Here is a 19,744-nt window from a genome sequence, read left to right on the forward strand (position 1 = left end):
GAACTAGGTGACCTGATGAGGTTCCTTCCAGCCCTACTTTCCTATGATATAGCTGATGTGCAAGTAATAAGGTTGAAAGGTTTCAACCGCTGGGAGTCTTATTTCCAGAGTCTGGTCACATGAACCGTAAAGAAGTTCTTCCTTGTATCCCATCCGAAACTTCCTTCTAGGAGTTTCTGACAGTTGCTCCTGGTTTTCCCCTGGGGTGCTTTGATGCATAGTTGTTCACCTAGCCCCTGGTGCTCTCCCCCAATATATTTGTAAGCTGAAGAAATTCCCACCCCTGCCCCGTCTTCTCTTTTCTAGGCTGAACAATTCCATATCTATCAGCTTTTCCTCATATGGCTTGCTCCCCAGGCTTCCAGTCATAAAAGTGGCTTTTCTCTGGACTCTCACAAGCTTCTTCACATCCTTCTTGAAGTGTGGCACCCAGAACTGGACACAGTACTCCAGCTGCGGCCTCACCAATGCCTGAGTACCAATACTATTTCATGTCAGCAGTCTGCTTCTGCTCCTGTTGTCCCTGCAGCAGCCCCCTGCAGCAGCCAGGGAGAGCCCTAGGCTCCCCCTGGGTATTAGCCCAGTGGCTGGCAGGCAGCATGCAGCCAGGAGGCAGCTACCAGGGTGGACTCCGCCATTGAAACCCAGGTGGGGCAATGTTCCCCTGCCCCAGTAGCAGAGACTCCCCAGCCTCTGCCTTGCGATTGAGATCTGGGAGCAGGGATTAGGAGATTCTTATCTGCCAGCCCTAGCTCTGCGGACACAATCACAGAGTGCGAGCTGGGAGCTCCCTATTGCTGGGGCAGCAGGATGTTGTCCCTGCCTGGGCTCCAGTGGCAGAACCTGCCTCAGCAGCTAGCTGCTCCCAGCGGCTGGGAGTAATCTCCTTCCCCGTTACCTGGATGACCAAGACTAAGCGTCTGCACGAATAGATGGTGATGCTTACCAGCAGTAATTTTCTCTAATCTCAAGTAAAGCATCCTGTGTAGACAAGCTTAGTTTTACCTAAATAAATATGTGGCAAATGTGGCAGTGCTTTATTTCAGTGAGAGTTTGGGGTCCTCAGAACTTTTCAGGCTCAGGATCTCTACTTAATGTTCTTTTAACCAATTTTTTTTTTTAATAAAGATTAAAGGAATGCTGCAAAGTTAGGTAGGTTTTATTTTGTTTTTAAAAAAAATAAAAATAAAAACCCAACCATCTAATGCAATATCTATTGGTAATAGTGTATTAATATCCTAACATTCCATACAGTTGTCCCTATATTTGTCAGCAGCAGCGATCCTTCGTGGTCAAGCATGATCACTCTCACAGGTCAAGTAAAGCGTTGTCAGTGAGTCCATTGATGGCTAAGAAGGTGGATCCTAGAGCTGCTGACTTGCTGGCAGATGCCACAGCTGGTGGTTAAATGGAGGGTCAAACCACAGATCATCCTCCTTGGAGACTTCAATGCAAGAGTTGGCCGGGGCTTTTCCTTGAGGAGGGGCATCACTGAGAAGGAAGGAGTGGCCAAGGCCAATTCCAATGGGATCTTTTTACTCAGTAAATGTTCAGAGCATGACCTTGTCATTATTAACACTATCTTCAGACAACATGACAGATGCAAAACAACATGGCAACACCCCTGGTCAGAACAGTGGAACATCTTTGACTAGGTCATTGTAAGAACACATGATCTAAAAGGTATCAATATCACATGTGTCATGAGAGGAGCTGATGACTGCTGGACCCATCATCATTTAGTAAGATCAATCATGTCCATCAGGGTTGTGTTGAAACATTGTAAGCAACCCAAATCAATCTGAAGACAGTACAGCATCAAATGCCTTCAAAACCCCTAGACACTGTGGAGGCCTTCAGACACATCTCAGTAAAAAAACTCACCAATTTTAGGATTGAAAATGATAACACTTGTGTTGAGGAAGATTGGCAAGCTCTAAAACAGACCTGCCCCTGTGTTAAGCCCTGTACATTTTGTTTGGCTAAAGCATATCTTCCAGAAATACATCTTGTACTGATTAAATAATAGCAAGAAATGCTGAAGTTGTCACTTTTCTTGGTAGTTTGTTTTAGTGTAGATAAGCACTGAGATCTGGTACTCAGTTGTTTTTGCGTTAGAATCCCTAAAACCTTTCTTTGGTTACTATCTTCCAAGATATTGTTCTCCATTCTCTAGGTGCGGTGTGCTGGATGTTATCACTTTGTACATTTTAACATATTTTGTTTTTGAACAGGCCCAGGTGACCAAGAGATTCACATGGCCCCGTAGCACTGCCTGAATCTCTATTTAACATTCCAGTTATTTCCTATTTACACCCAAATCATAAAATATGTCCTAAAGCATTGGGGTCTGATTCTGAAATGGCTTCTAAATGCCTTCTTCTCTTACTGTGGTCTGAACTAATTCTGCTATGTCTCTGTGACATGAAAAATACTTTTATTATTTGATGCAGGTACAGAAGAAAAAGGGCATGTTTTCACAAAAACACTGTTTTCAGACTCTTGTACTGACAACTGTTGTCAGCAAAAAAACATTTCACATGGGAATGTTTGAACAGTGACTTTCCAGCTTTTGATATTAGGCATCTGTATAGCAGTCCTTACAGAGCTCACTTTGCCTTCCACCACCTATCTTGCATCTCTAGCCTACACTAAGCAGGCCAGCACCCCGGGCCCATGGAGCTACAGCATGCAAGCAAAGGAACCAGGACATAGAAACAAATGTTATGGACCAGAAGTAAGGAGAGTGAATCTTTTTTGTTATTTTAGACAAATATATGCCCACAAATAATAAAGAGCAAAGTTGGAAACAGCAAAAGTAGCTATAATGAGCAGAGATCCAGGTTTTCTGTTTTCCATGGAAAAACAGAAAAAAATACAGATTTCCCATTTTTATCTGAGAATGTGGATTTTCCCTTTTGGAAGAGAAACCCACGGATTTCCCCCTTTTGCAAAGAGCTGAGTTCCAGCCTGCAAGAGCTGTTTACAAAAGGGGCAGGAAAACCCTCAACCCTGCCCGGAGGGGAAGGGAGATGGGGAGAGTGGGGCCTGACACTCGTGCTTACCAGATACTGCTTCAGGCTCACTCTTCTTGCTGGAGGTAAGTCGGGCAGGGGGGAGCTGCCTAGGAGCTGAGGAAGCAGGGAGGTTTGTAGCTAGCCGGGCACTCTGGCCGGGAGGGGGTTGCAGCCTGCCCACTCACAGCTGGAGTGCTCAGCCACCTGCAAACCCCCTGCCACTCCCAGCCAGCTGTAAACCCCCTCTCCTGGCCAGAGTGACCAGCCAGGGAGTGCCCAAGCTGGCTGGGGGCTGCGGGAGTGAGGAGGCTGCAAACCACCCCTGCTCCCGGCTGTAGTACCCAAGCTGGCTGGGGGCTGAGGGAGCGGGGAGATTTGCAGCTAGCCGGTCACTCCAGCCAGAAGCAGGGCAGGTTTCAGCCTTCCCCACTTCCTCAGCCCCCAGCCAGCTGGGCACTTGGACCAGGAGCAGGGAGACTGCAAACCCCCCATCCCCCGGCTGGAGTGCCCGGCCAGCTGCAAATCCTGGGTCGCAAATGCTGTGCTCCCCACTCTGCAGCCCTCCCCCAGGCCCTCTGGAGTGCAGTGTGTGCAACTGGGCAGCAGGGCACAGCAGGGCCATGCACAAAAGCTGCCTGACGCTGAAAGCTCCATGCTGCCTTGGCCATGCTTTCTCTGTGTATGTGGGAGCAGAGCAGGGTTGTGCCCCTCGCTGATGCCCCCGCCTGGATTAACCATGGATTTGGGGATTTTTATCAGAGAATTTGTGACTTTTTTTTATCATGGAAAACCAGGATCCCTGAGGAGGAGTAAATGTCAGTGAATGGAGTGGATGTTGTGTACAGATTTCCCTCGCTTTATGCTGTACATGTGTTCTTGGAAAATGGCACATAACTCAAATTTACATAAAGAGACCCCACTTTACAATGTAACAATCAGGGATATGTTCCAAGACCTCAACTGTACTGACCCCTAGACCCATTTCTACCACTTTTACAAGACAATTTTGGTACTCATTAACAGCAGACAGTACACACAAGCACAGGGCATTATCATAAGGGGTTGACAACTACAGAAATACGTGTCACAGACAACGAGTGAAGAGCACAGATCCACACAGGAGACTATATTTTAGTGTGCATCACTCCCACAGTGCACTGCACAAGGCAGCTGACTGTGGGCTTCCACCACACTGATTGAATATAATATAATATAAGAATATACCTCGCATATAAACAGATTTTTGGTATGAAAAGGGTCATTGCATAAAAGCGAATTGGCACGTACGGAACCTGCATAAAGTGAGGGAAATCTGTATTGATATTTCTGCTCCACAGTGGACATCCTCATTTAGTTTTCCTTGCTTGCAATACCGGATATAGTGTCTTTATAGAAACCCATCCATGATCTAGTGCAGCATGAACTCTGTCCACAGTCCATCTGAAAGTCTTGGTGGTTGTTGACATCACTGGCACTTCTACAGATGTTTTCTATGGATTGAAAGTATTTTAGACTTAGGTAATGGCTTTTAAACCCATGTTTCAACAGCAGTCAGCCACCTTTGATTTGAAAGAGTAATATTTAGTTTGGGACTTTTTGTAGCTGAAAGAACACTTTAAACTGATGAGTTAGGTTGTTTGGTTACTGGCTGTAGCTGCTTTGTGGTAGCCCTGATTTCAGTCTGTTTACTTCATAAATGATAGGTGATTGTATGAATTGTGGATCATCCATAAATTGCCCCTAGTAAGAATCCCACCCAGAAATATTTAGGATCAAAAGGAAATGTGATTCCATTATGCTTTAAAACACCTCTCCCTGCCACTTCTTCCCTGCCTGGATTTTCCAGTAGTCTCTCATCTGTCAGCCATCTCTGCACTCCTTTTCCATTACTCCTTCAGTAGTGTAAAGCATGACTTGTTGCATAAAATGAGCTTAGTTACTGCCAGGGCCACCAGGTCCTTTCCCTTGGTTCAGATCATCTCATGTTTTGCTGTATTTGTTCTTTTTAGCATTTCTTCAGATGTCTCAGCCAGTTTTTCTGAACTGCAATAATTCCTTCAACATCATTAAAAGCAATCCACATGAATTTCTTTATAAAATCTATCCTCTTGCCTTTAGTTAAGGGAGGAGAATTGGATTTGCAGATAACTACTATACTTTATACTAGCTCTGAATTTCTTGCAAAAGAAAGTTAACTTTCCTCTATAGAGGAAAAATGTCTGTAATCCAAAGAGTAGCCATACATTATTTCAAAATGTGCCTCTGTTCCCTTGTACTAGAGAAAGGAAGATCCTTTCCTTATATCTGTCATTTATTTTTAGCATAAAGCAGAATAATACTGACAGTTTCTTAAATGCAAAGTACATATACAGTTACTAATATTGATGCATCAAAATTAATATTTGCATCTCAAGCAAAACCAAGGAAGTTATTCTTCCACTTTACTCAGCACTGGTGAGACTGCAGCTGAAGTACTGCATCCAGTTCTGGGTACTACACTTCAACAAAGACATGGTAAAGCTTTAGTGTGTCCAGAGAGGAGCCACCTGTATGACCAGAGACTTGCAAGACAAGCCATATGAGGAAAGGCTGAGGGACTTGGGCCTCTTCAGCTTAAAAAAAGAGAAAGCTGAGAGGGGACTTGGTAGCAGCTTACCGCTACATCAGGGGAATACATCAAGGGCTTGATGAACAACTGTTCACCAAGGTACCTAGAAATCTTCGAGAGGAGACTGGACGGTCAACTTGCTGGGGTCACATAATCCCAGGTGTCTTTCCTGCCCAGTGCAGGGGGGCTGGACCCAATGATCTTGCGAGGTCTGTTCCAGCCCTTACAGTCTGTGAATCTAGGAATATTTAATTACTTGACATACTGGTAAAAGCTCAGCAAATCCTCTAGCTTCAGAAACCTTCATATCAAGCCAGGGGGTACTACAGTTCACACTTTTTTTTTTTTTTTAGTTGAGAACACTGACCTGTCACTATGATTTGGATCTAGAAATAAGCTGTTAATTCTTCCTGCATCAAAGTGTTGACCTAATTGGTTTAACTACAACCTGTAAGCAAATATCTTAATTCACAGTTCTTCTCAGATCAGAGAACAGGGTTTATTTTTGTTTCCAATACATAAGTTTGCAACACTTTCCTTAACTAGAAAAATTGCATAGTGCTTAAAGAATAAAAGTAGCTATTGAAGTTAAGGCATGTTGCCTGTATTGAATCATTTAAATTATATACAGTCCTTATGAGATTTCTAGGACTGAAGCCTGCTTCTCCATATGGGTCTCTGGACCATCATTTCTAGCTTGCAGTACTTTTTTCCAGATGAATCCTAGAAAGGAAGTGAAATACTGAAAGAATGATGCATTGATATGGAACTAAGAGGCTGCTGGTTTGTATGTTCCAAAATGGGGTGTAAAGATACTCTTGATAATACATAAAACCTATGGAATTTCTTTACTGGCTTGGAAAAAACTTGAGTTGAAATATTGACCTCTGTATAGTTGATGTCAAAACTCCCAATTCTGCTTCTTAAAATAGAAGTCCTTCAGATTTAGAATGTCTTGCTACCATCAGTGTTTCACAGTGGATAGACAGAAAAATTTCACTGACCCTGCAAGTGACCTCTAAAAATCAGCATTTAGATCTGTGGTCAGCAATGGTTTCTAGAAGTGGGGCAGAATGATTCAGCTCAGGTCTAAGGTAGGTCAGCCCCAGGATCACTAGTCTCTTTTCTCCCTAGGGCCGCTTCTCCCAGTGGCTTGACTATGGCAGGGGTAAAGCCCCCAGCTATGGGATAGGCAAAGCCCCCTGCCACTGGGACACTATTGAAACCCTTAGCTCCACAGGACAGATCCAGGCCATGGCTTGCTAACCCCTGGTTTTGAACGTTTGCTTTAGGCACTGAAGTTTAAAACATTTAGCTCAAGATTAGAAGCTACATGGGCTCTTTCTGTCAAAGTTGTTTTACTTTCAAGTAGGAGTTTATCTTACAGTACTCTCATAATTTGAAGCTCTGTTAATACCCAAAAAACCTGTTAAGCAGGTAAAGTATTACTAGATTAATGGACATATATATGTGGAAGGTGCATTGATATTTGCCAAATTTATAAAAGAAACATAATACCTCTGTAAAAATTTGAAATTTTTAACAAATACAATGTACCTGGTGACTTGATGGCTTTATAGTATGTATAGTTATGCTTACACACATGTTAAATGCCTGTGTCTGTTCTAAAAATAATTAAGCTACTTCTAAAACCATAGAAGTTTTTATAAAAACTGTTTTCCCACAGTGAAATGTCCCTGTTGGGTATATCTTACCTGGCAGTGTCTCATTTAGGGAGATGGAATTACATACAAAATTCTGTTGAAACAGAGTGGAAGCAAGTTATATTGCTGGCAGTGTATTTCTGCTGATTATTCAATCTGTGCATAGTAAATAAGTCTCTCTCTGTCTGCAGAATCCAGCCATTCCAATGCAGAAGCTACAAGATATTCAGAGAGCTATGGAGCTGCTCTCTGCCTGCCAGGGCCCAGCAAAGAACATTGATGAAGCGACCAAACGTAAATACCAGTTTTGGGATACACAACCTGTACCCAAACTTAGTAAGTTTATCTGTGCTTGTGTAGCTAAAAGGAATAGGAACTTTAACGGAACTGAATATTCTGTAAATGCTATAAAACAAATAAGTTGCACTGGTTGAACATAATTCCTTATCAAGAAGTGTTAGGCTTTGGAAGTTAATTCAGTTTCTTTTAGCCATCTGAAATTAGGGTAATTTTGTGGTTGATTTTAAAATAGAATGTTTATGAAATAGTATTAGTGAAGCTCATTCTACTGTTTAGTGTGGAAATAGGAAAGATTGTATAATGAATCTACTTGGTTTGACATTGGGATGAAATCAAGAATTATAGAGCTAAAAGATGTCATACTTTAGCAAAAAGAATAATTCTGTTTGGTAGCATTAAAAATGGTTAACCTCTTATGTGGAGCAGCTGTCAAAGAGGGACAAACATTCTTGTTATCGAGGAAGAGGTAATGCTGTTACATGCATATTGATTTTCGTGAAGCTAATTCTTCTCTTCTACACGTAACTATTTTTATTTCTGATTGTCCACCTATTTGTCTACTGCATACAGTACCTAAAATCACACTGATTCTCTTGTGTAGCCAGTCCACTATTATGAGTTCAATGTACATGGCTCTTTCCCTTCCTCATGATTTTAGAAGAAGCCTCTTGTGTGGGTTTTTCTTTATATTGATCTGCTCTCTGCTAACATGCAGCTGCTGAATATGTCTAAAAAAGACCTGTGATATAGACAGTGGCTGGTTTCTTCCCCCTTTGTTTTCTTCCTGTTAAGCTGTAGCGCTAATTCTAGGGATTCTTGTTTGTCAGTAAAGCTTGGAGGCTGCTCTTCTCCGTTCTCTTGGTCAGTGTAGTATCCTTATGAGCACTCTTTTAGGGTATTGTCTGTATAGCTGCTGCTATTTCAACTAGTACATGTTCCCTTGCAGACTCCGATGTTATACAAAGAATGACCGCAGGCTTGGTTGGTTCAGTGGCAAAGGCTTGGCCGGGTTTATTACTGGCAGAGCACCTATGCACTAGCATGCTTGTCCAGCAGGTAACAAGGTGTTAGCCCTGGATGCTTGTAGCAATGTAGGCGCAGCTCACATTTCCATCCCCTAGGTAAATTGTCCAAAGTTTCCAGTCCCTTGTACACATGGATCAGAAATTTTCTTTATGCCAGATATTTACTTAGAAAATGGTAACATCTCTACCAAATTATCCTTATCCTCCTGGCTCCTGTCATTATCATGTGTGTTCTGGACTCTGTGCCACCAGCCTTAACAATCAGCTTCATCTGTCAGCTTTGTCAGTCACTTTTGTCAGGGCGGGAAGCCTAATTCCTTCTAGTCTACATCCTAGTGGTATGAAGTCAGCATTTGGTGAGGTCTGCTTTGGTCAGTGCTCTGGCGAAGCCTTTATGTGAATTGTTGTATATGTTCACTGATCAGTGCTTGTATTAATCGGTACTACAGTGAGGCCATAGCATTGCTTTCAGCAGTAGTTTTCAGAGGTGTAACTGGAGCCACCTTTCCCAGTCCTGTGGACTTTTCTACCCAGGTAATTTAGTGCAGAATAAACTAGGGGGTAAATTTAAAGTGCAGCAGCAATCCTCACTAACTTTCTACATGGACACACTTATTTCCTACCAAGGATGCTTTTCTGTAATACAGGTAATCTAGTTGCATAGTCTAATCCATAGTGAGAATGCTTTTGTGCTGTAAATTCATTCACCTCCTAGTTTATTTTGCAGTACCTTCATGGTGTAGATCAGGGGTGGGCAATTATTTTGAGCGGAGGGCCACTTACTGAGTTTTGGCAAGCCATTAAGGGCTACATGACAGGCATCCAGGGGCAGATAAATATTAATTTTCTAAATTTTTTAGGGGCCCCGCAGGCCAGATAGAATAGCCTGGCGGGCCGCATCCTACCTCCCCGGGCTGCATTTTGCCTACCCCTGGTATAGATAGTCCCTGATGCTGACACCCTTCCTTCACTGCAGAAGAAGCACCTGAGGATGCTCTGCTGTCCATTCAGTTCTGTTTAATGAGAACTAAAACTATGGTCATCCGTCACTTTCTGGGTGTGCTTTACTGTGGGTTGACTAATTAGCTCTGCAGTAAAACGTCATAGTCTACACATGTGCCAGTATTACACTCAGTAGATTAATAAATTCCATCATAAGATAGCACAGTCACTCCGCTGTAAGAGTACTGTAATTATGCGTGATCAAACTCACATGTAGACTGTGACGGGCTGGCTGAGGCACAAGGATGCTAAAGTACAGGGGCTGTCTGCCGCCTAGCCCCACACTGTAGCACTGTCATGCCCCAGCCTGCCCCACTGCCACCCAGGGCTAACCCCCCAGGTCTGCTTCACCCCGACCCAGACTGCTGTGGCCCTGAGCACACATGTAAATGCTGTGGTTTGCACCTGAGTTTGAGTCAGTTTAAATGCTCATGTAGATGCACCCACTGTTATAGAATTTGTGTAAACATCATTGACCCATTAGAAATAATGTATTTCCTAATGTTGTTCATCTCAGGAAGCCTATTCCAGAGTCTGGCAGATAATGTGCAACTCTGGTCTAACAGAGGAAGAGGGGGTCACATTTTCAGCTTCTGAAGTTGTGAAGAAAGGCAGGATAACTCTGCATTAAGTGTCTAATTAGATAGAACTGATTTCCTCGATTTGTCAATGACCTTCTTGTTAATGCAACCCAGGATTTTTTTTTTTTTTTTTTTTTTTTTTTTTAAATAGTGATACTTAAAATGAGTTTTGCATTTCCCCTGCAGCCTATCAAATGTCCTGGTCCTACAAACAGACATGTAAGTGAGTACTCCCACTGAGTTCCTATGTATTAGTGTTTGTAGGATCACGGCCATTGCTTATAAAGCTCTGCTGAGGTACAACACACTTCTCTAAACAAGGCTACAGTTTGGTAGCTGTTTATGTGCTAATAATTTGTTATTCATTTCTACTCTGCAAGCAAATAAAAGATACCAACTTCAGTAGAAAGTCCTAAGCCTGTGTATGTATGTGTTCTGCCGAGGTAGTGATACTCCATTTTAAGAGCGTTATAGCCTAAGGGAGTAATGTAAACTATTATTTTTTTCTCAACGTATTTAAGAGGCTTCACATTCCCATTTCACAATTATTGTAAATTATGTTACATGAAATTACTTTAAAAACAAATGTGGGGGTTTTTTTTAAAATGGCAATTTAATTATTTTAATTTTCTCCCTTTTTATAAAGATGAAGTTATAACTTCTCATGGTGCAATTGAGCCAGATAAGGACAATGTCCGTCTTGAGCCATACTCTTTGCCACAGGGTTTTATGTGGGATACTTTGGACCTGAGCAATGCAGAGGTGGTAAGTAAAACATTCTGTAGGTACATGCAGAATCACTGATGCCACGTTCTAGTTGACATATATGGGAATAAATCTTTTCCTGTTTTTGATGTGTATTTTTTCAGCTAAAGGAACTGTACACATTGTTAAATGAGAATTATGTAGAAGATGATGATAACATGTTTAGGTTTGATTATTCGCCTGAGTTTCTCTTGTGGTAAGTAATAAGTTCTAGCAACTGCTTCTAATGGATTGCATAGTGTTTCATACCTTTTTAGGCATTAATTTCTAATTATTTTTGTGTCTAATTCTAGGGCACTGCGTCCTCCAGGCTGGTTACCACAGTGGCACTGTGGAGTTAGGGTGTCTTCAAACAAAAAATTAGTAGGATTCATAAGTGCTATCCCTGCCAACATCCGGATTTATGACAGGTAAATTGCCATATCTGCTTTGCATTTGTACAAATATGAATAACTATAAACAAATAATACACTTTAAATGATCTGTCACTGTTAGTGGGAATTCTCTGACTGAAAGGAATGAATGCATCTATCAATAAAGAAGCAGAAGAAACCTGTACACAGGTCTGAAATATTGTAGGAGAAAGCTTCCTGAATTCTTACAGTGATATTCAACTGTAAGCATATATCCACCTCAGAAGCTTTCTGCTGATGTAAAGCATAGACAGGCTCAGGTATTCTCTGACCCTTTGGAAAGTCTGAAAAAGATGGTCAGTCAGTCACAGTTCCTTAGCAAGGGTTACCTTGTTCACTTGCCCTCAAACACACTGTACTAATGTACATACACAAGCCCCAACCCCTAGAGATAGTGTAGCTTTGCTCACTTAGTGTCAAGTCACTAGCCAAGTCCTAACACCATTCAGACACGACAACAGTAGTTTGGGTCAGCAGCAGAGCATGAAGAGGAGCATGGCCTGTTTGAAGTGCTTCTGCCAGCCTGGTAAGCTTGCATTCTAGACATAGCCTGTTTGTTGAGCCAGAGCACTGAAATCATAAACTAAGTAGTATGAGCTGTGGTATTTTTTCTCTCTTTCCCTCTATTCAAATGGTTTTCTGGGCCTTTAAATCCAGCATCGTGGGCAAACTCCAAACTCATTCAAACTGTAGTTCTGATAAGTTAGCAATCTGTTTGAGCAGAGGTCTGAAACAATCCATCTCAAGTCTGAGGCTGGCCAGAGCTTCTGGACTAGCTGCTGCCACGGCCATCTCTCCCTATTGCCCAGCCACAGGCGAAGCCCCTTGCTGCCAGAACGTTGCCAAAGCCCTCCAGCTCTGCAGGTCAGATCCAGTGGGTCTGCAGGCTAGATTCAGGCTCTGGGCCATAGGTTGCCAGCCCCTGTTTTAATTAAATCTTCCTGTTCCAAATTTTTAAATTAGCATGACTTACATTTTAGAAGCTGCATTATAAAAACTAAAATTTTATCTAGGCCTGGAAAATAAAACTATTTTAAGAAGAAGATGCTGTTTTATGAAGTTTTACAACCATTCTTTTATGTAAAATTTCTCTTAGTATGAAGAAAATGGTGGAAATCAATTTTCTTTGTGTCCATAAGAAATTGAGATCTAAACGAGTAGCACCTGTCCTGATTCGGGAAATAACCAGAAGAGTAAATCTGGAAGGGATTTTTCAGGCAGTTTACACTGCAGGAGTGGTACTCCCCAAGCCAGTTGCCACTTGCAGGTAACTTAGGTGATGTTTGTAGCAATATTGCTTCCAAGAATGGTCATTTTAAAGAACGTTCGATGTTGCTGTTCATGAACAAGCTCATCAGTGCTCATCTAATTGCTGTAAATTTCTAGTAAAATAAATATTATGTGCTTGATTCTAATCCAGAGGATAGGGAAAGCTTCTTCACAAAAACTTGGACAAAACCCCTTCTGTGATTAGAATCTTAGTTTATGTTTCTTCGTTTGGCCTTAAGTGGGAAGCAGATTAATGTAAACTTCTGTTGACTTCATGATCAAAACTATGCTAGTAGTAACAGTGTTTTTTAATTCAGTACTTGCATTATTCATGTGACTTATTTCATGCTGAGGCACCTTTTTGTGAACGCATTTCTTGTCAAAGATGGAAAATAGTTTCCGGGAGTAGTATGTTACTATTGTTTAACCACTTGCGTCTCCCAAAGGAGAGATTTGTGTTATGTCTAAGAGAGGTAGAAAAAATCTTATGAAGGAAAGTTGTGGAACATTCAGTACTTTCTTTGCCTGGAGTAGATTTTGTTTCTGCTACCACAAGTTCAAATCCAGAAAAATTGGTCCAGCCCTTAATCTCTTCATAGGTAGCTGAATTGTAGAATCACAGAGAAGTAGGGCTGAAAGGGATCTCCAGAGGTCATCTAGTCCACTGATTCTCAATCTTTTTGGACTTGAGGCCCCCCTCACTCCCAAACCACAGCTCCCCCCCACCAGCCCTGCAGTTGTCCCTCACTCCTGACCCACAGCCCCTTGGCTCTGCCAGTGCCCCTCACTCCCAGCCCACAGCCCCCCAACCCCCCAGCCCTGCTAATGCCCATCACTTCCAACCTGCTGCCTCTCCATCCCCTCAGTATGCAGGGCAGGGAGAGTGTGGGGCAGAGCGGGGTCATGGCCTGGCTGGCGCAACTCTCCTCAGGCTGCTTGTGCTGCTCCCTCCCACCCCATCCCACCTCCCCTCTTAATTACTGCTTGAGCTTTGTGTAGATTGCAGTACAGGATCGTTCCATAGAAGCAGAATGCTGAAGAAGGGATTGGCTTATGGGACAGGGTAATGTATATCGTATATTAAAACTAGCAGTGATATTAAATTTCATTTCAATTCTATTTCCAGGTACTGGCATCGATCACTGAACCCCAGAAAATTGGTAGAGGTGAAATTTTCACATTTGAGTAGAAATATGACTTTACAAAGAACAATGAAGCTCTACAGACTTCCCGATGTAAGCAATGTGTATGCCTAGAGAAGCCTCACAGTTATTGTGAGGCCCCAAATAACCTTCCGTCTGTCCCTGACAAGGAAAGCTTTTCATTTTGGAAAGCCAGCATTTACAGGATGTGCAAACTTATTTCCAGTTGGGGAAAAGGTTATCAAAGTTGTAGAGTTAACAGATGAGACAAATTCTGAAAGCATAGATTAATTTTATTTAGAAATACCACTATCTTAAAATAATAATAAACAAAAGCCTAGCATTTCAGTTTTAGGTTAAATGGAATGGACCTGATGATGCACACTTCTTTATATACAGTTCATATGACATGTTAAGTGGGTTCACAGAGTACTGTTAGCCACAAATACTTAAACATTGCATTCTGAAATTTTTATCACACTGTGCTGGCAGGCATTTTCCCTAGTTTTGCCAGAAAGTTTTCTTTGTGCAATGCTCAATGTTGTATCTCAGAATATTGGATACTGCTTTTTTTTTTCTCTTCTGTGCTTAAGTTTTGTTGTCATAATTATATCAGCTAAAAGAGTGGGGGAAAAAAATCACACCCCTCCTCGTTGTTAATTTGCCAACAGAAGATTAGTGTGGCCACGTGCTGTGGTTTAAAAAATACCTTTTTGCTGTTATTGCTTATTCCATTTGAGGAATTAGTTCGAGCTATCCCAGTTAGAGGGAACTCTTAGGCTGTTCCTAAGCTATGCAGCCAGGAGGGGGAGTTGCTAACCACGGTCTGTCTGCGTAGTTTAATCCTCAAACACTTTTTAGAAAGAGAGAACTTTTGAATAAATTTGTTTGTTTTTCCCACCATATATTTTGCAATGATAACCATGTACAGCATCTTTTTTTAAATATTGTGTCACAGACTCTTTTATACTGTTGATATTCTAAAAGTCATACAGTTCACACTGCTACTTGATTTTATCACATGTCAATAAGATAAATTTCCAATGCCATGTGCATGCTTGCACATCCAGAGATTCTCATTTGGATTCAGTGCAATAGATTTCATAGTCTAAAAGTAAATAGTAAAATTAATTCATTTTTAGGATCAAAAAACTAAAAGTAAATTTAAATAATTCTCAAACTCCTGCAGACTGTTTCAGGATGGACATAAGGAAGAATTTCTTCACTGTCTGAGCCTCCAAGGTCTAGAATAGCCTGCCACCGGAGGTGGTTCAAGCACCTACATTGAACGCCTTGAAGAGAAATTTGGATGCTTATCTTGCTGGGATCCAATGACCCCAACTAACTTTCTGCCCCTTGGGCAGGGGACTCGATGATCTTCCGAGGTCCCTTCCAGCCCTAATGTCTGTGAAATCTATGAAATCATATGTTAGATATGTGGTAGACAATTTCAAATTTAACTCTTAGAGCTTGCACTTCTTTTCCTGTACTGTTTTTACATGGGAAACAGAACAGTTCATCATTACATTGCCCTGTACTATTTATAGTACAAGGTGTGTTGCTACCAGAGTTTTACAAGAAACTACATCACTCTCTTGCTTTAATCAACCTTTGCTAATTCATGAGATCCAGACCACAACAGAAGAGTAAAGCCTAGCAGGGAAAAGAATACACCACGGCATCTCTAGAAAAACAGCTAAGGTACTTAAGTGCCTTTGTACCTAAGTCGCTTAAAAAAATTAGTAAAAAATTAGGACTCATTAAAAATGAGTCAGCGGTGTGCCCTGGTTGCCAAGAAGGCTAACAACATACTGGGCTGCATTGGTAGGAGCATTGCCAACAGATCCACGGAAGTAATTATTTCATTCTCTTCTGCACTGGTGAGGCCACATCTGGAGCACTGTGCCCAATTCTGGGCCCCGCACTGTAGAAAGGATGTGGACAAGTTGGAGAGAGTCCAGCGGAAAGCAGTGAAAATGGTGATGGAGTTGGGGCACATGACTTCTGAGGAAAGGCTGAGGGAACTGGGTTTATTTAGTCTGCAGAAGAGAAGACTGAGAGGGGATTTGGTATCAGCCTTTAGTTACCTGAAAGGTAGTTCCAGAGAGGATGGAGCTAGACTGTTCTCAGTGGTGGCAGATGACAAAACAAGGAGAGGAGGTGACAGAACAAGAAGCAGTAGTCTCATGTTCCAGCAAGGGAGGTTTAAGGTGGACATTAGGAAAAACTTTCCCATTAGTAGGGTGGCGAAGCACTGGAACAGGTTACCTAGAGAGGGTGGTGGAATCTCCATCCTAAGACGTTTTTAAGGCCTGAATTGACAGAACCCTGGCTGGAATGATTTAGTTGGGGATGGTCCTGGTTTGGGCAGGGGATTGGATTAGATGACCTCCTGAGGCCTCTTCCAACCCTAATTCATGTATTTGAAAATTTTATCTTTGTTCTCATGATGTTGTCACAGCCAACTTATGCACACAACTTGGCTCACTGCAAACCAGCCTAAAACACACTTCTTAGTGTATCTTAGAATAGACTCCCTCCAGGTAGTGGTGCAAGCACCTACTCTGGACTCCTTTAAGAAGTGTTTGGGCACTTATCTTGCTGGGATCCGTTGACCCTGGCTGACTTCCTGCCCTTGGGGCAGGGGGCTGGACTCGATGCTCTCCCCAGGTCCCTTCCAGCCCTAATGTCTATGAAATTAATTAAATATTTTTCTCGGTTACAGCTCTGTAATTGTTTAGCTGCCTGAAGCTTCTTGCACTCTTGCTGCTTGCTAATGGCTCGGGCATGTCACCCACCACCTGTGGGGGGGGTTCATCATCCCAGCAAAGAACCGTGGCACTACAATTCCGTGTGTTATCTTCCCTGAAGATCTTTTTGAAATGATATAGGAGAATGGTGTGACCCTTCACAAAATATTGCTGTAAAGAAACCTGCCTGAGTATTTTTAAGTTTTCTTATGCTGAGAAGACTTGTATAAAATGGAAGTGGTGCTTCCCTGTTTGATCCTACCCAAATACCAAAATCCTGGACTGGATCCTCTGGTTCAGCTGAGATTTTACTTGGTGCAGCTTGATTTGGGAAAAAGAGATGCTAAGTCAGTCATATTTGTATACATTCAGTTTCTGAAGCTAGCCCTTCCTTGGGTCAGGCAGAACAAGCACAGGACGTTCTGGCAGCCAGTGACTGCAAGGGAACAAAGGTGTCCAGCTAGGTTCTCCACCACCATTCCCAGAAAGTTCTCTACATGGGGCTGGAAGATGGGAAGCTTGGGCAGATGCACAAGTCCAAGATAACCTAGTGATCCCCTTTTACACAGGGTGTTCTTAGGGAGCCTACCAAGCCAGTTTCTGGCTGTTTGACTGGAGTTAAACCCCAACTTTGCCACGTTGCCATGGAAGGGAGCAATGTTACAAGTTCAATATATAACTTTGAATCATGAAGCAGGAGAAACAGATAGGAGCTGAAAGAGAACAAACTTTGTTTAAAGAAGAAATATCCTGAATAATTAACAAAAAAATTGTTGGGAAGAGAGGTTCAGTTGCTTTCTTCATATTTAAACTTTAACTACAAAGTATTGGGGGGGGAAATCTCCCTTACTGTTTAAAGTCCTTCTCTAAATTATCTTATTTGCTTGTGTGTAATTCCAAGGCAGCCACAAGTCATGAGTGTTTTTTTGGGAAAAAGAACAGCAATTGTGTACATAGAATGTTGAGTCTGCAAGGTAGTTTGCAATCGTTCGGGATAGTCATGACTTCTCTGTTAAAAGTTTGGTAATTTATAAATGTATATGTACACAAAAGAGATTTGATATTGAGCTGGAATTCAAAGTCTTTCTGTCTTTAGATTTGTTTTTTGTTGTTAATAATTTTTTCTGGACTCTAAATCATTTAGAAATCAAGAAATCAATACTGATCTTAAAAAGAAAATGCAAAAGATTAGGCTCTTGGCAACACATCTGCTTTCCTGGAAAAATGAAGTAGCATCAATAATGGAGTATAAAAATTGAAATGTTTCAGCCTTGTCTTGGTAATTAGAGGAGAGGGAATACTGATTGAGGCAGTTTGTAAAAATAGCATAATGAATTGGAAAGCTAGGCTAAAGCAGGCTATCAGTGAATGTAAGTCAGTTCATGACCTAATTAGCCCCTTGCTGTGTATATATTTTTCCTTTCAATGACTTAATATTTTTTTCTTTTCTTATAAGGCCACAAAGACTTCAGGTTTGAGACCAATGGAAAAAAAAGATACTAAAACAGTGCAGGAATTAATCAACAATTACTTGAAGCAGTTTAATCTTGCTCCTGTAATGGATGAAGAAGAGGTAGCTCACTGGTTCCTGCCTCGGGATCATATTATTGACACCTTTGTAGTAGAGGTAAAAAATTAGTTAATTATGTATATGTGGTATCTGTAAACTTCACTTCTGCTTCCCTACATAAGTAATTCTGCTTAAAGCCACACTGACACCAATCTTCTAATGTTTCACAGACAGCAGAGAAGAATGTTATTCAGGGCTGTAGATTTTCTTTCACTGAAGAACCAAATTATGATACTTCAGAACTACAAGGAGTCCACCATGTACAGGCATTGACAGATCCTCACCCTCCTTTTCCTTACCTTCTTGAAGCAATCAGGAAATAAAATGAGAATAACAAAAGCAAATGTGCATTAATGTGTACTTCACATGTCAGTCCCAAAGCTACACATCATAATTCACGTTAGTCTTGAAATTAGTAATCCAAAATGAAACTAACTCGCACATTGGAAAAACTCCTATATTTGACATTTTCTCTTTACATCAGAGGTCATCAAGAAGACATCTGACATCAGAATTGAAGTGCCCTTTAACGTTAGCAACTGGAGACACTTGTTCATTATGAATCTCTAAATATTATGAATCTCTAAATATTTCCACAAAGAACTATAATGAAAAAGCAAAACTTCTTTATTTTTTAAGAATCTGGGGGAAGGGGAACTTGACCATGTTGAAAATTTTCAGCTAAATATGTTGCTTGTTATATAACCATTTTTCATAGGAAAAATGTTAGAATGAAAAAATTTCAACCAGGTTTGCTTATGAAAGGCCTTTGATGGTGCCGTGACATGGTGCTCCTTTGATGGTGCCGTGACATGGTGAGTTCCTGATGGTTAGTATTTGTCAGCCCTAAAAACATCTGTGGTGTAGGATCAGGTGTCTAAAGTGGTAATAAATTAACTTAAGACTGACTCCTCATTAGATCATCTTTTTCTTTCCCAGAATCCAAATGGTATTTTAACAGATTTCCTGAGTTTCTACACATTACCTTCAACGGTTATGCACCATCCTGTTCATAAAAGCCTCAAAGCTGCCTATTCCTTCTATAATATTCATACAGAGACCCCTCTCCTGGACCTGATGAATGATGCACTCATTATAGCTAAATTGGTAGGTAACTTATTTTTCCTGTCTACTTCTCTCAGAAAGTAGTGTTATTAAGAAAAAAAAGCAAAATTTAATACTGTTCCATCCCCCTTTATGCTAAGAAATAAAAAGGGTGGAGGTTGCATGCATTTGTGGAACTTTAAAAATATCTGTATTGGCATTTACCCCCACTTTGAACTACACTAAGAATGAAAAAAAATTTCCCATGAACATACAACTGTGGAAAGCACTGGTTTTTTTTATTACAAGACATATGTGTAGCATAGTTCAGTCAGCACCAGAGCCCAAACAAGGGGGTTACTAAAGTCATTTGGTAAAGTCAGCAACACACATACTAAAAACAGGAGCAATACAGATAAGATCAGCATGGCCCACTGATTCTCAGCTAGGGTATCTTGAGATCTTCAAGGGTGCTATGGGGCATCTCACAAAATATTAGCACTATTAGGTGTATAAACATGATTCATTAGATAACCCAGAGATTCAAATAGGAATCCATGGTGTTAAAGACTATGGCAAGTCATTTTGGGTGCC

The 19,744-nt window shown here is 41.4% G+C and overlaps 1 protein-coding gene across 3 annotated transcripts in view; it reads left to right on the plus strand.

Annotated features, from left to right (window-relative positions):
• NMT2 (N-myristoyltransferase 2) overlaps positions 1–19,744 on the plus strand; it is a 44,454-nt gene that overhangs the window by 19,471 nt on the left and 5,239 nt on the right. The window contains exons 3-10 of one of the 3 annotated variants that reach the window (XM_019532645.1): positions 7,481–7,625; positions 10,844–10,962; positions 11,067–11,158; positions 11,256–11,372; positions 12,472–12,642; positions 13,771–13,879; positions 17,993–18,163; positions 19,046–19,213. In XM_019532645.1, the coding sequence (XP_019388190.1) occupies positions 7,481–7,625; positions 10,844–10,962; positions 11,067–11,158; positions 11,256–11,372; positions 12,472–12,642; positions 13,771–13,879; positions 17,993–18,163; positions 19,046–19,213 (1,092 nt within the window). The remainder of the gene's footprint in view (positions 1–7,480; positions 7,626–10,843; positions 10,963–11,066; positions 11,159–11,255; positions 11,373–12,471; positions 12,643–13,770; positions 13,880–17,992; positions 18,164–19,045; positions 19,214–19,744) is intronic. The other 2 variants (XM_019532652.1, XM_019532661.1) reach the window with 2 other exon arrangements.

Source organism: Crocodylus porosus, unplaced genomic scaffold (genome assembly GCF_001723895.1).
Source record: "Crocodylus porosus isolate Cpor-Errol unplaced genomic scaffold, CroPor_comp1, whole genome shotgun sequence".
Lineage (NCBI taxonomy): Eukaryota > Metazoa > Chordata > Crocodylia > Crocodylidae > Crocodylus > Crocodylus porosus.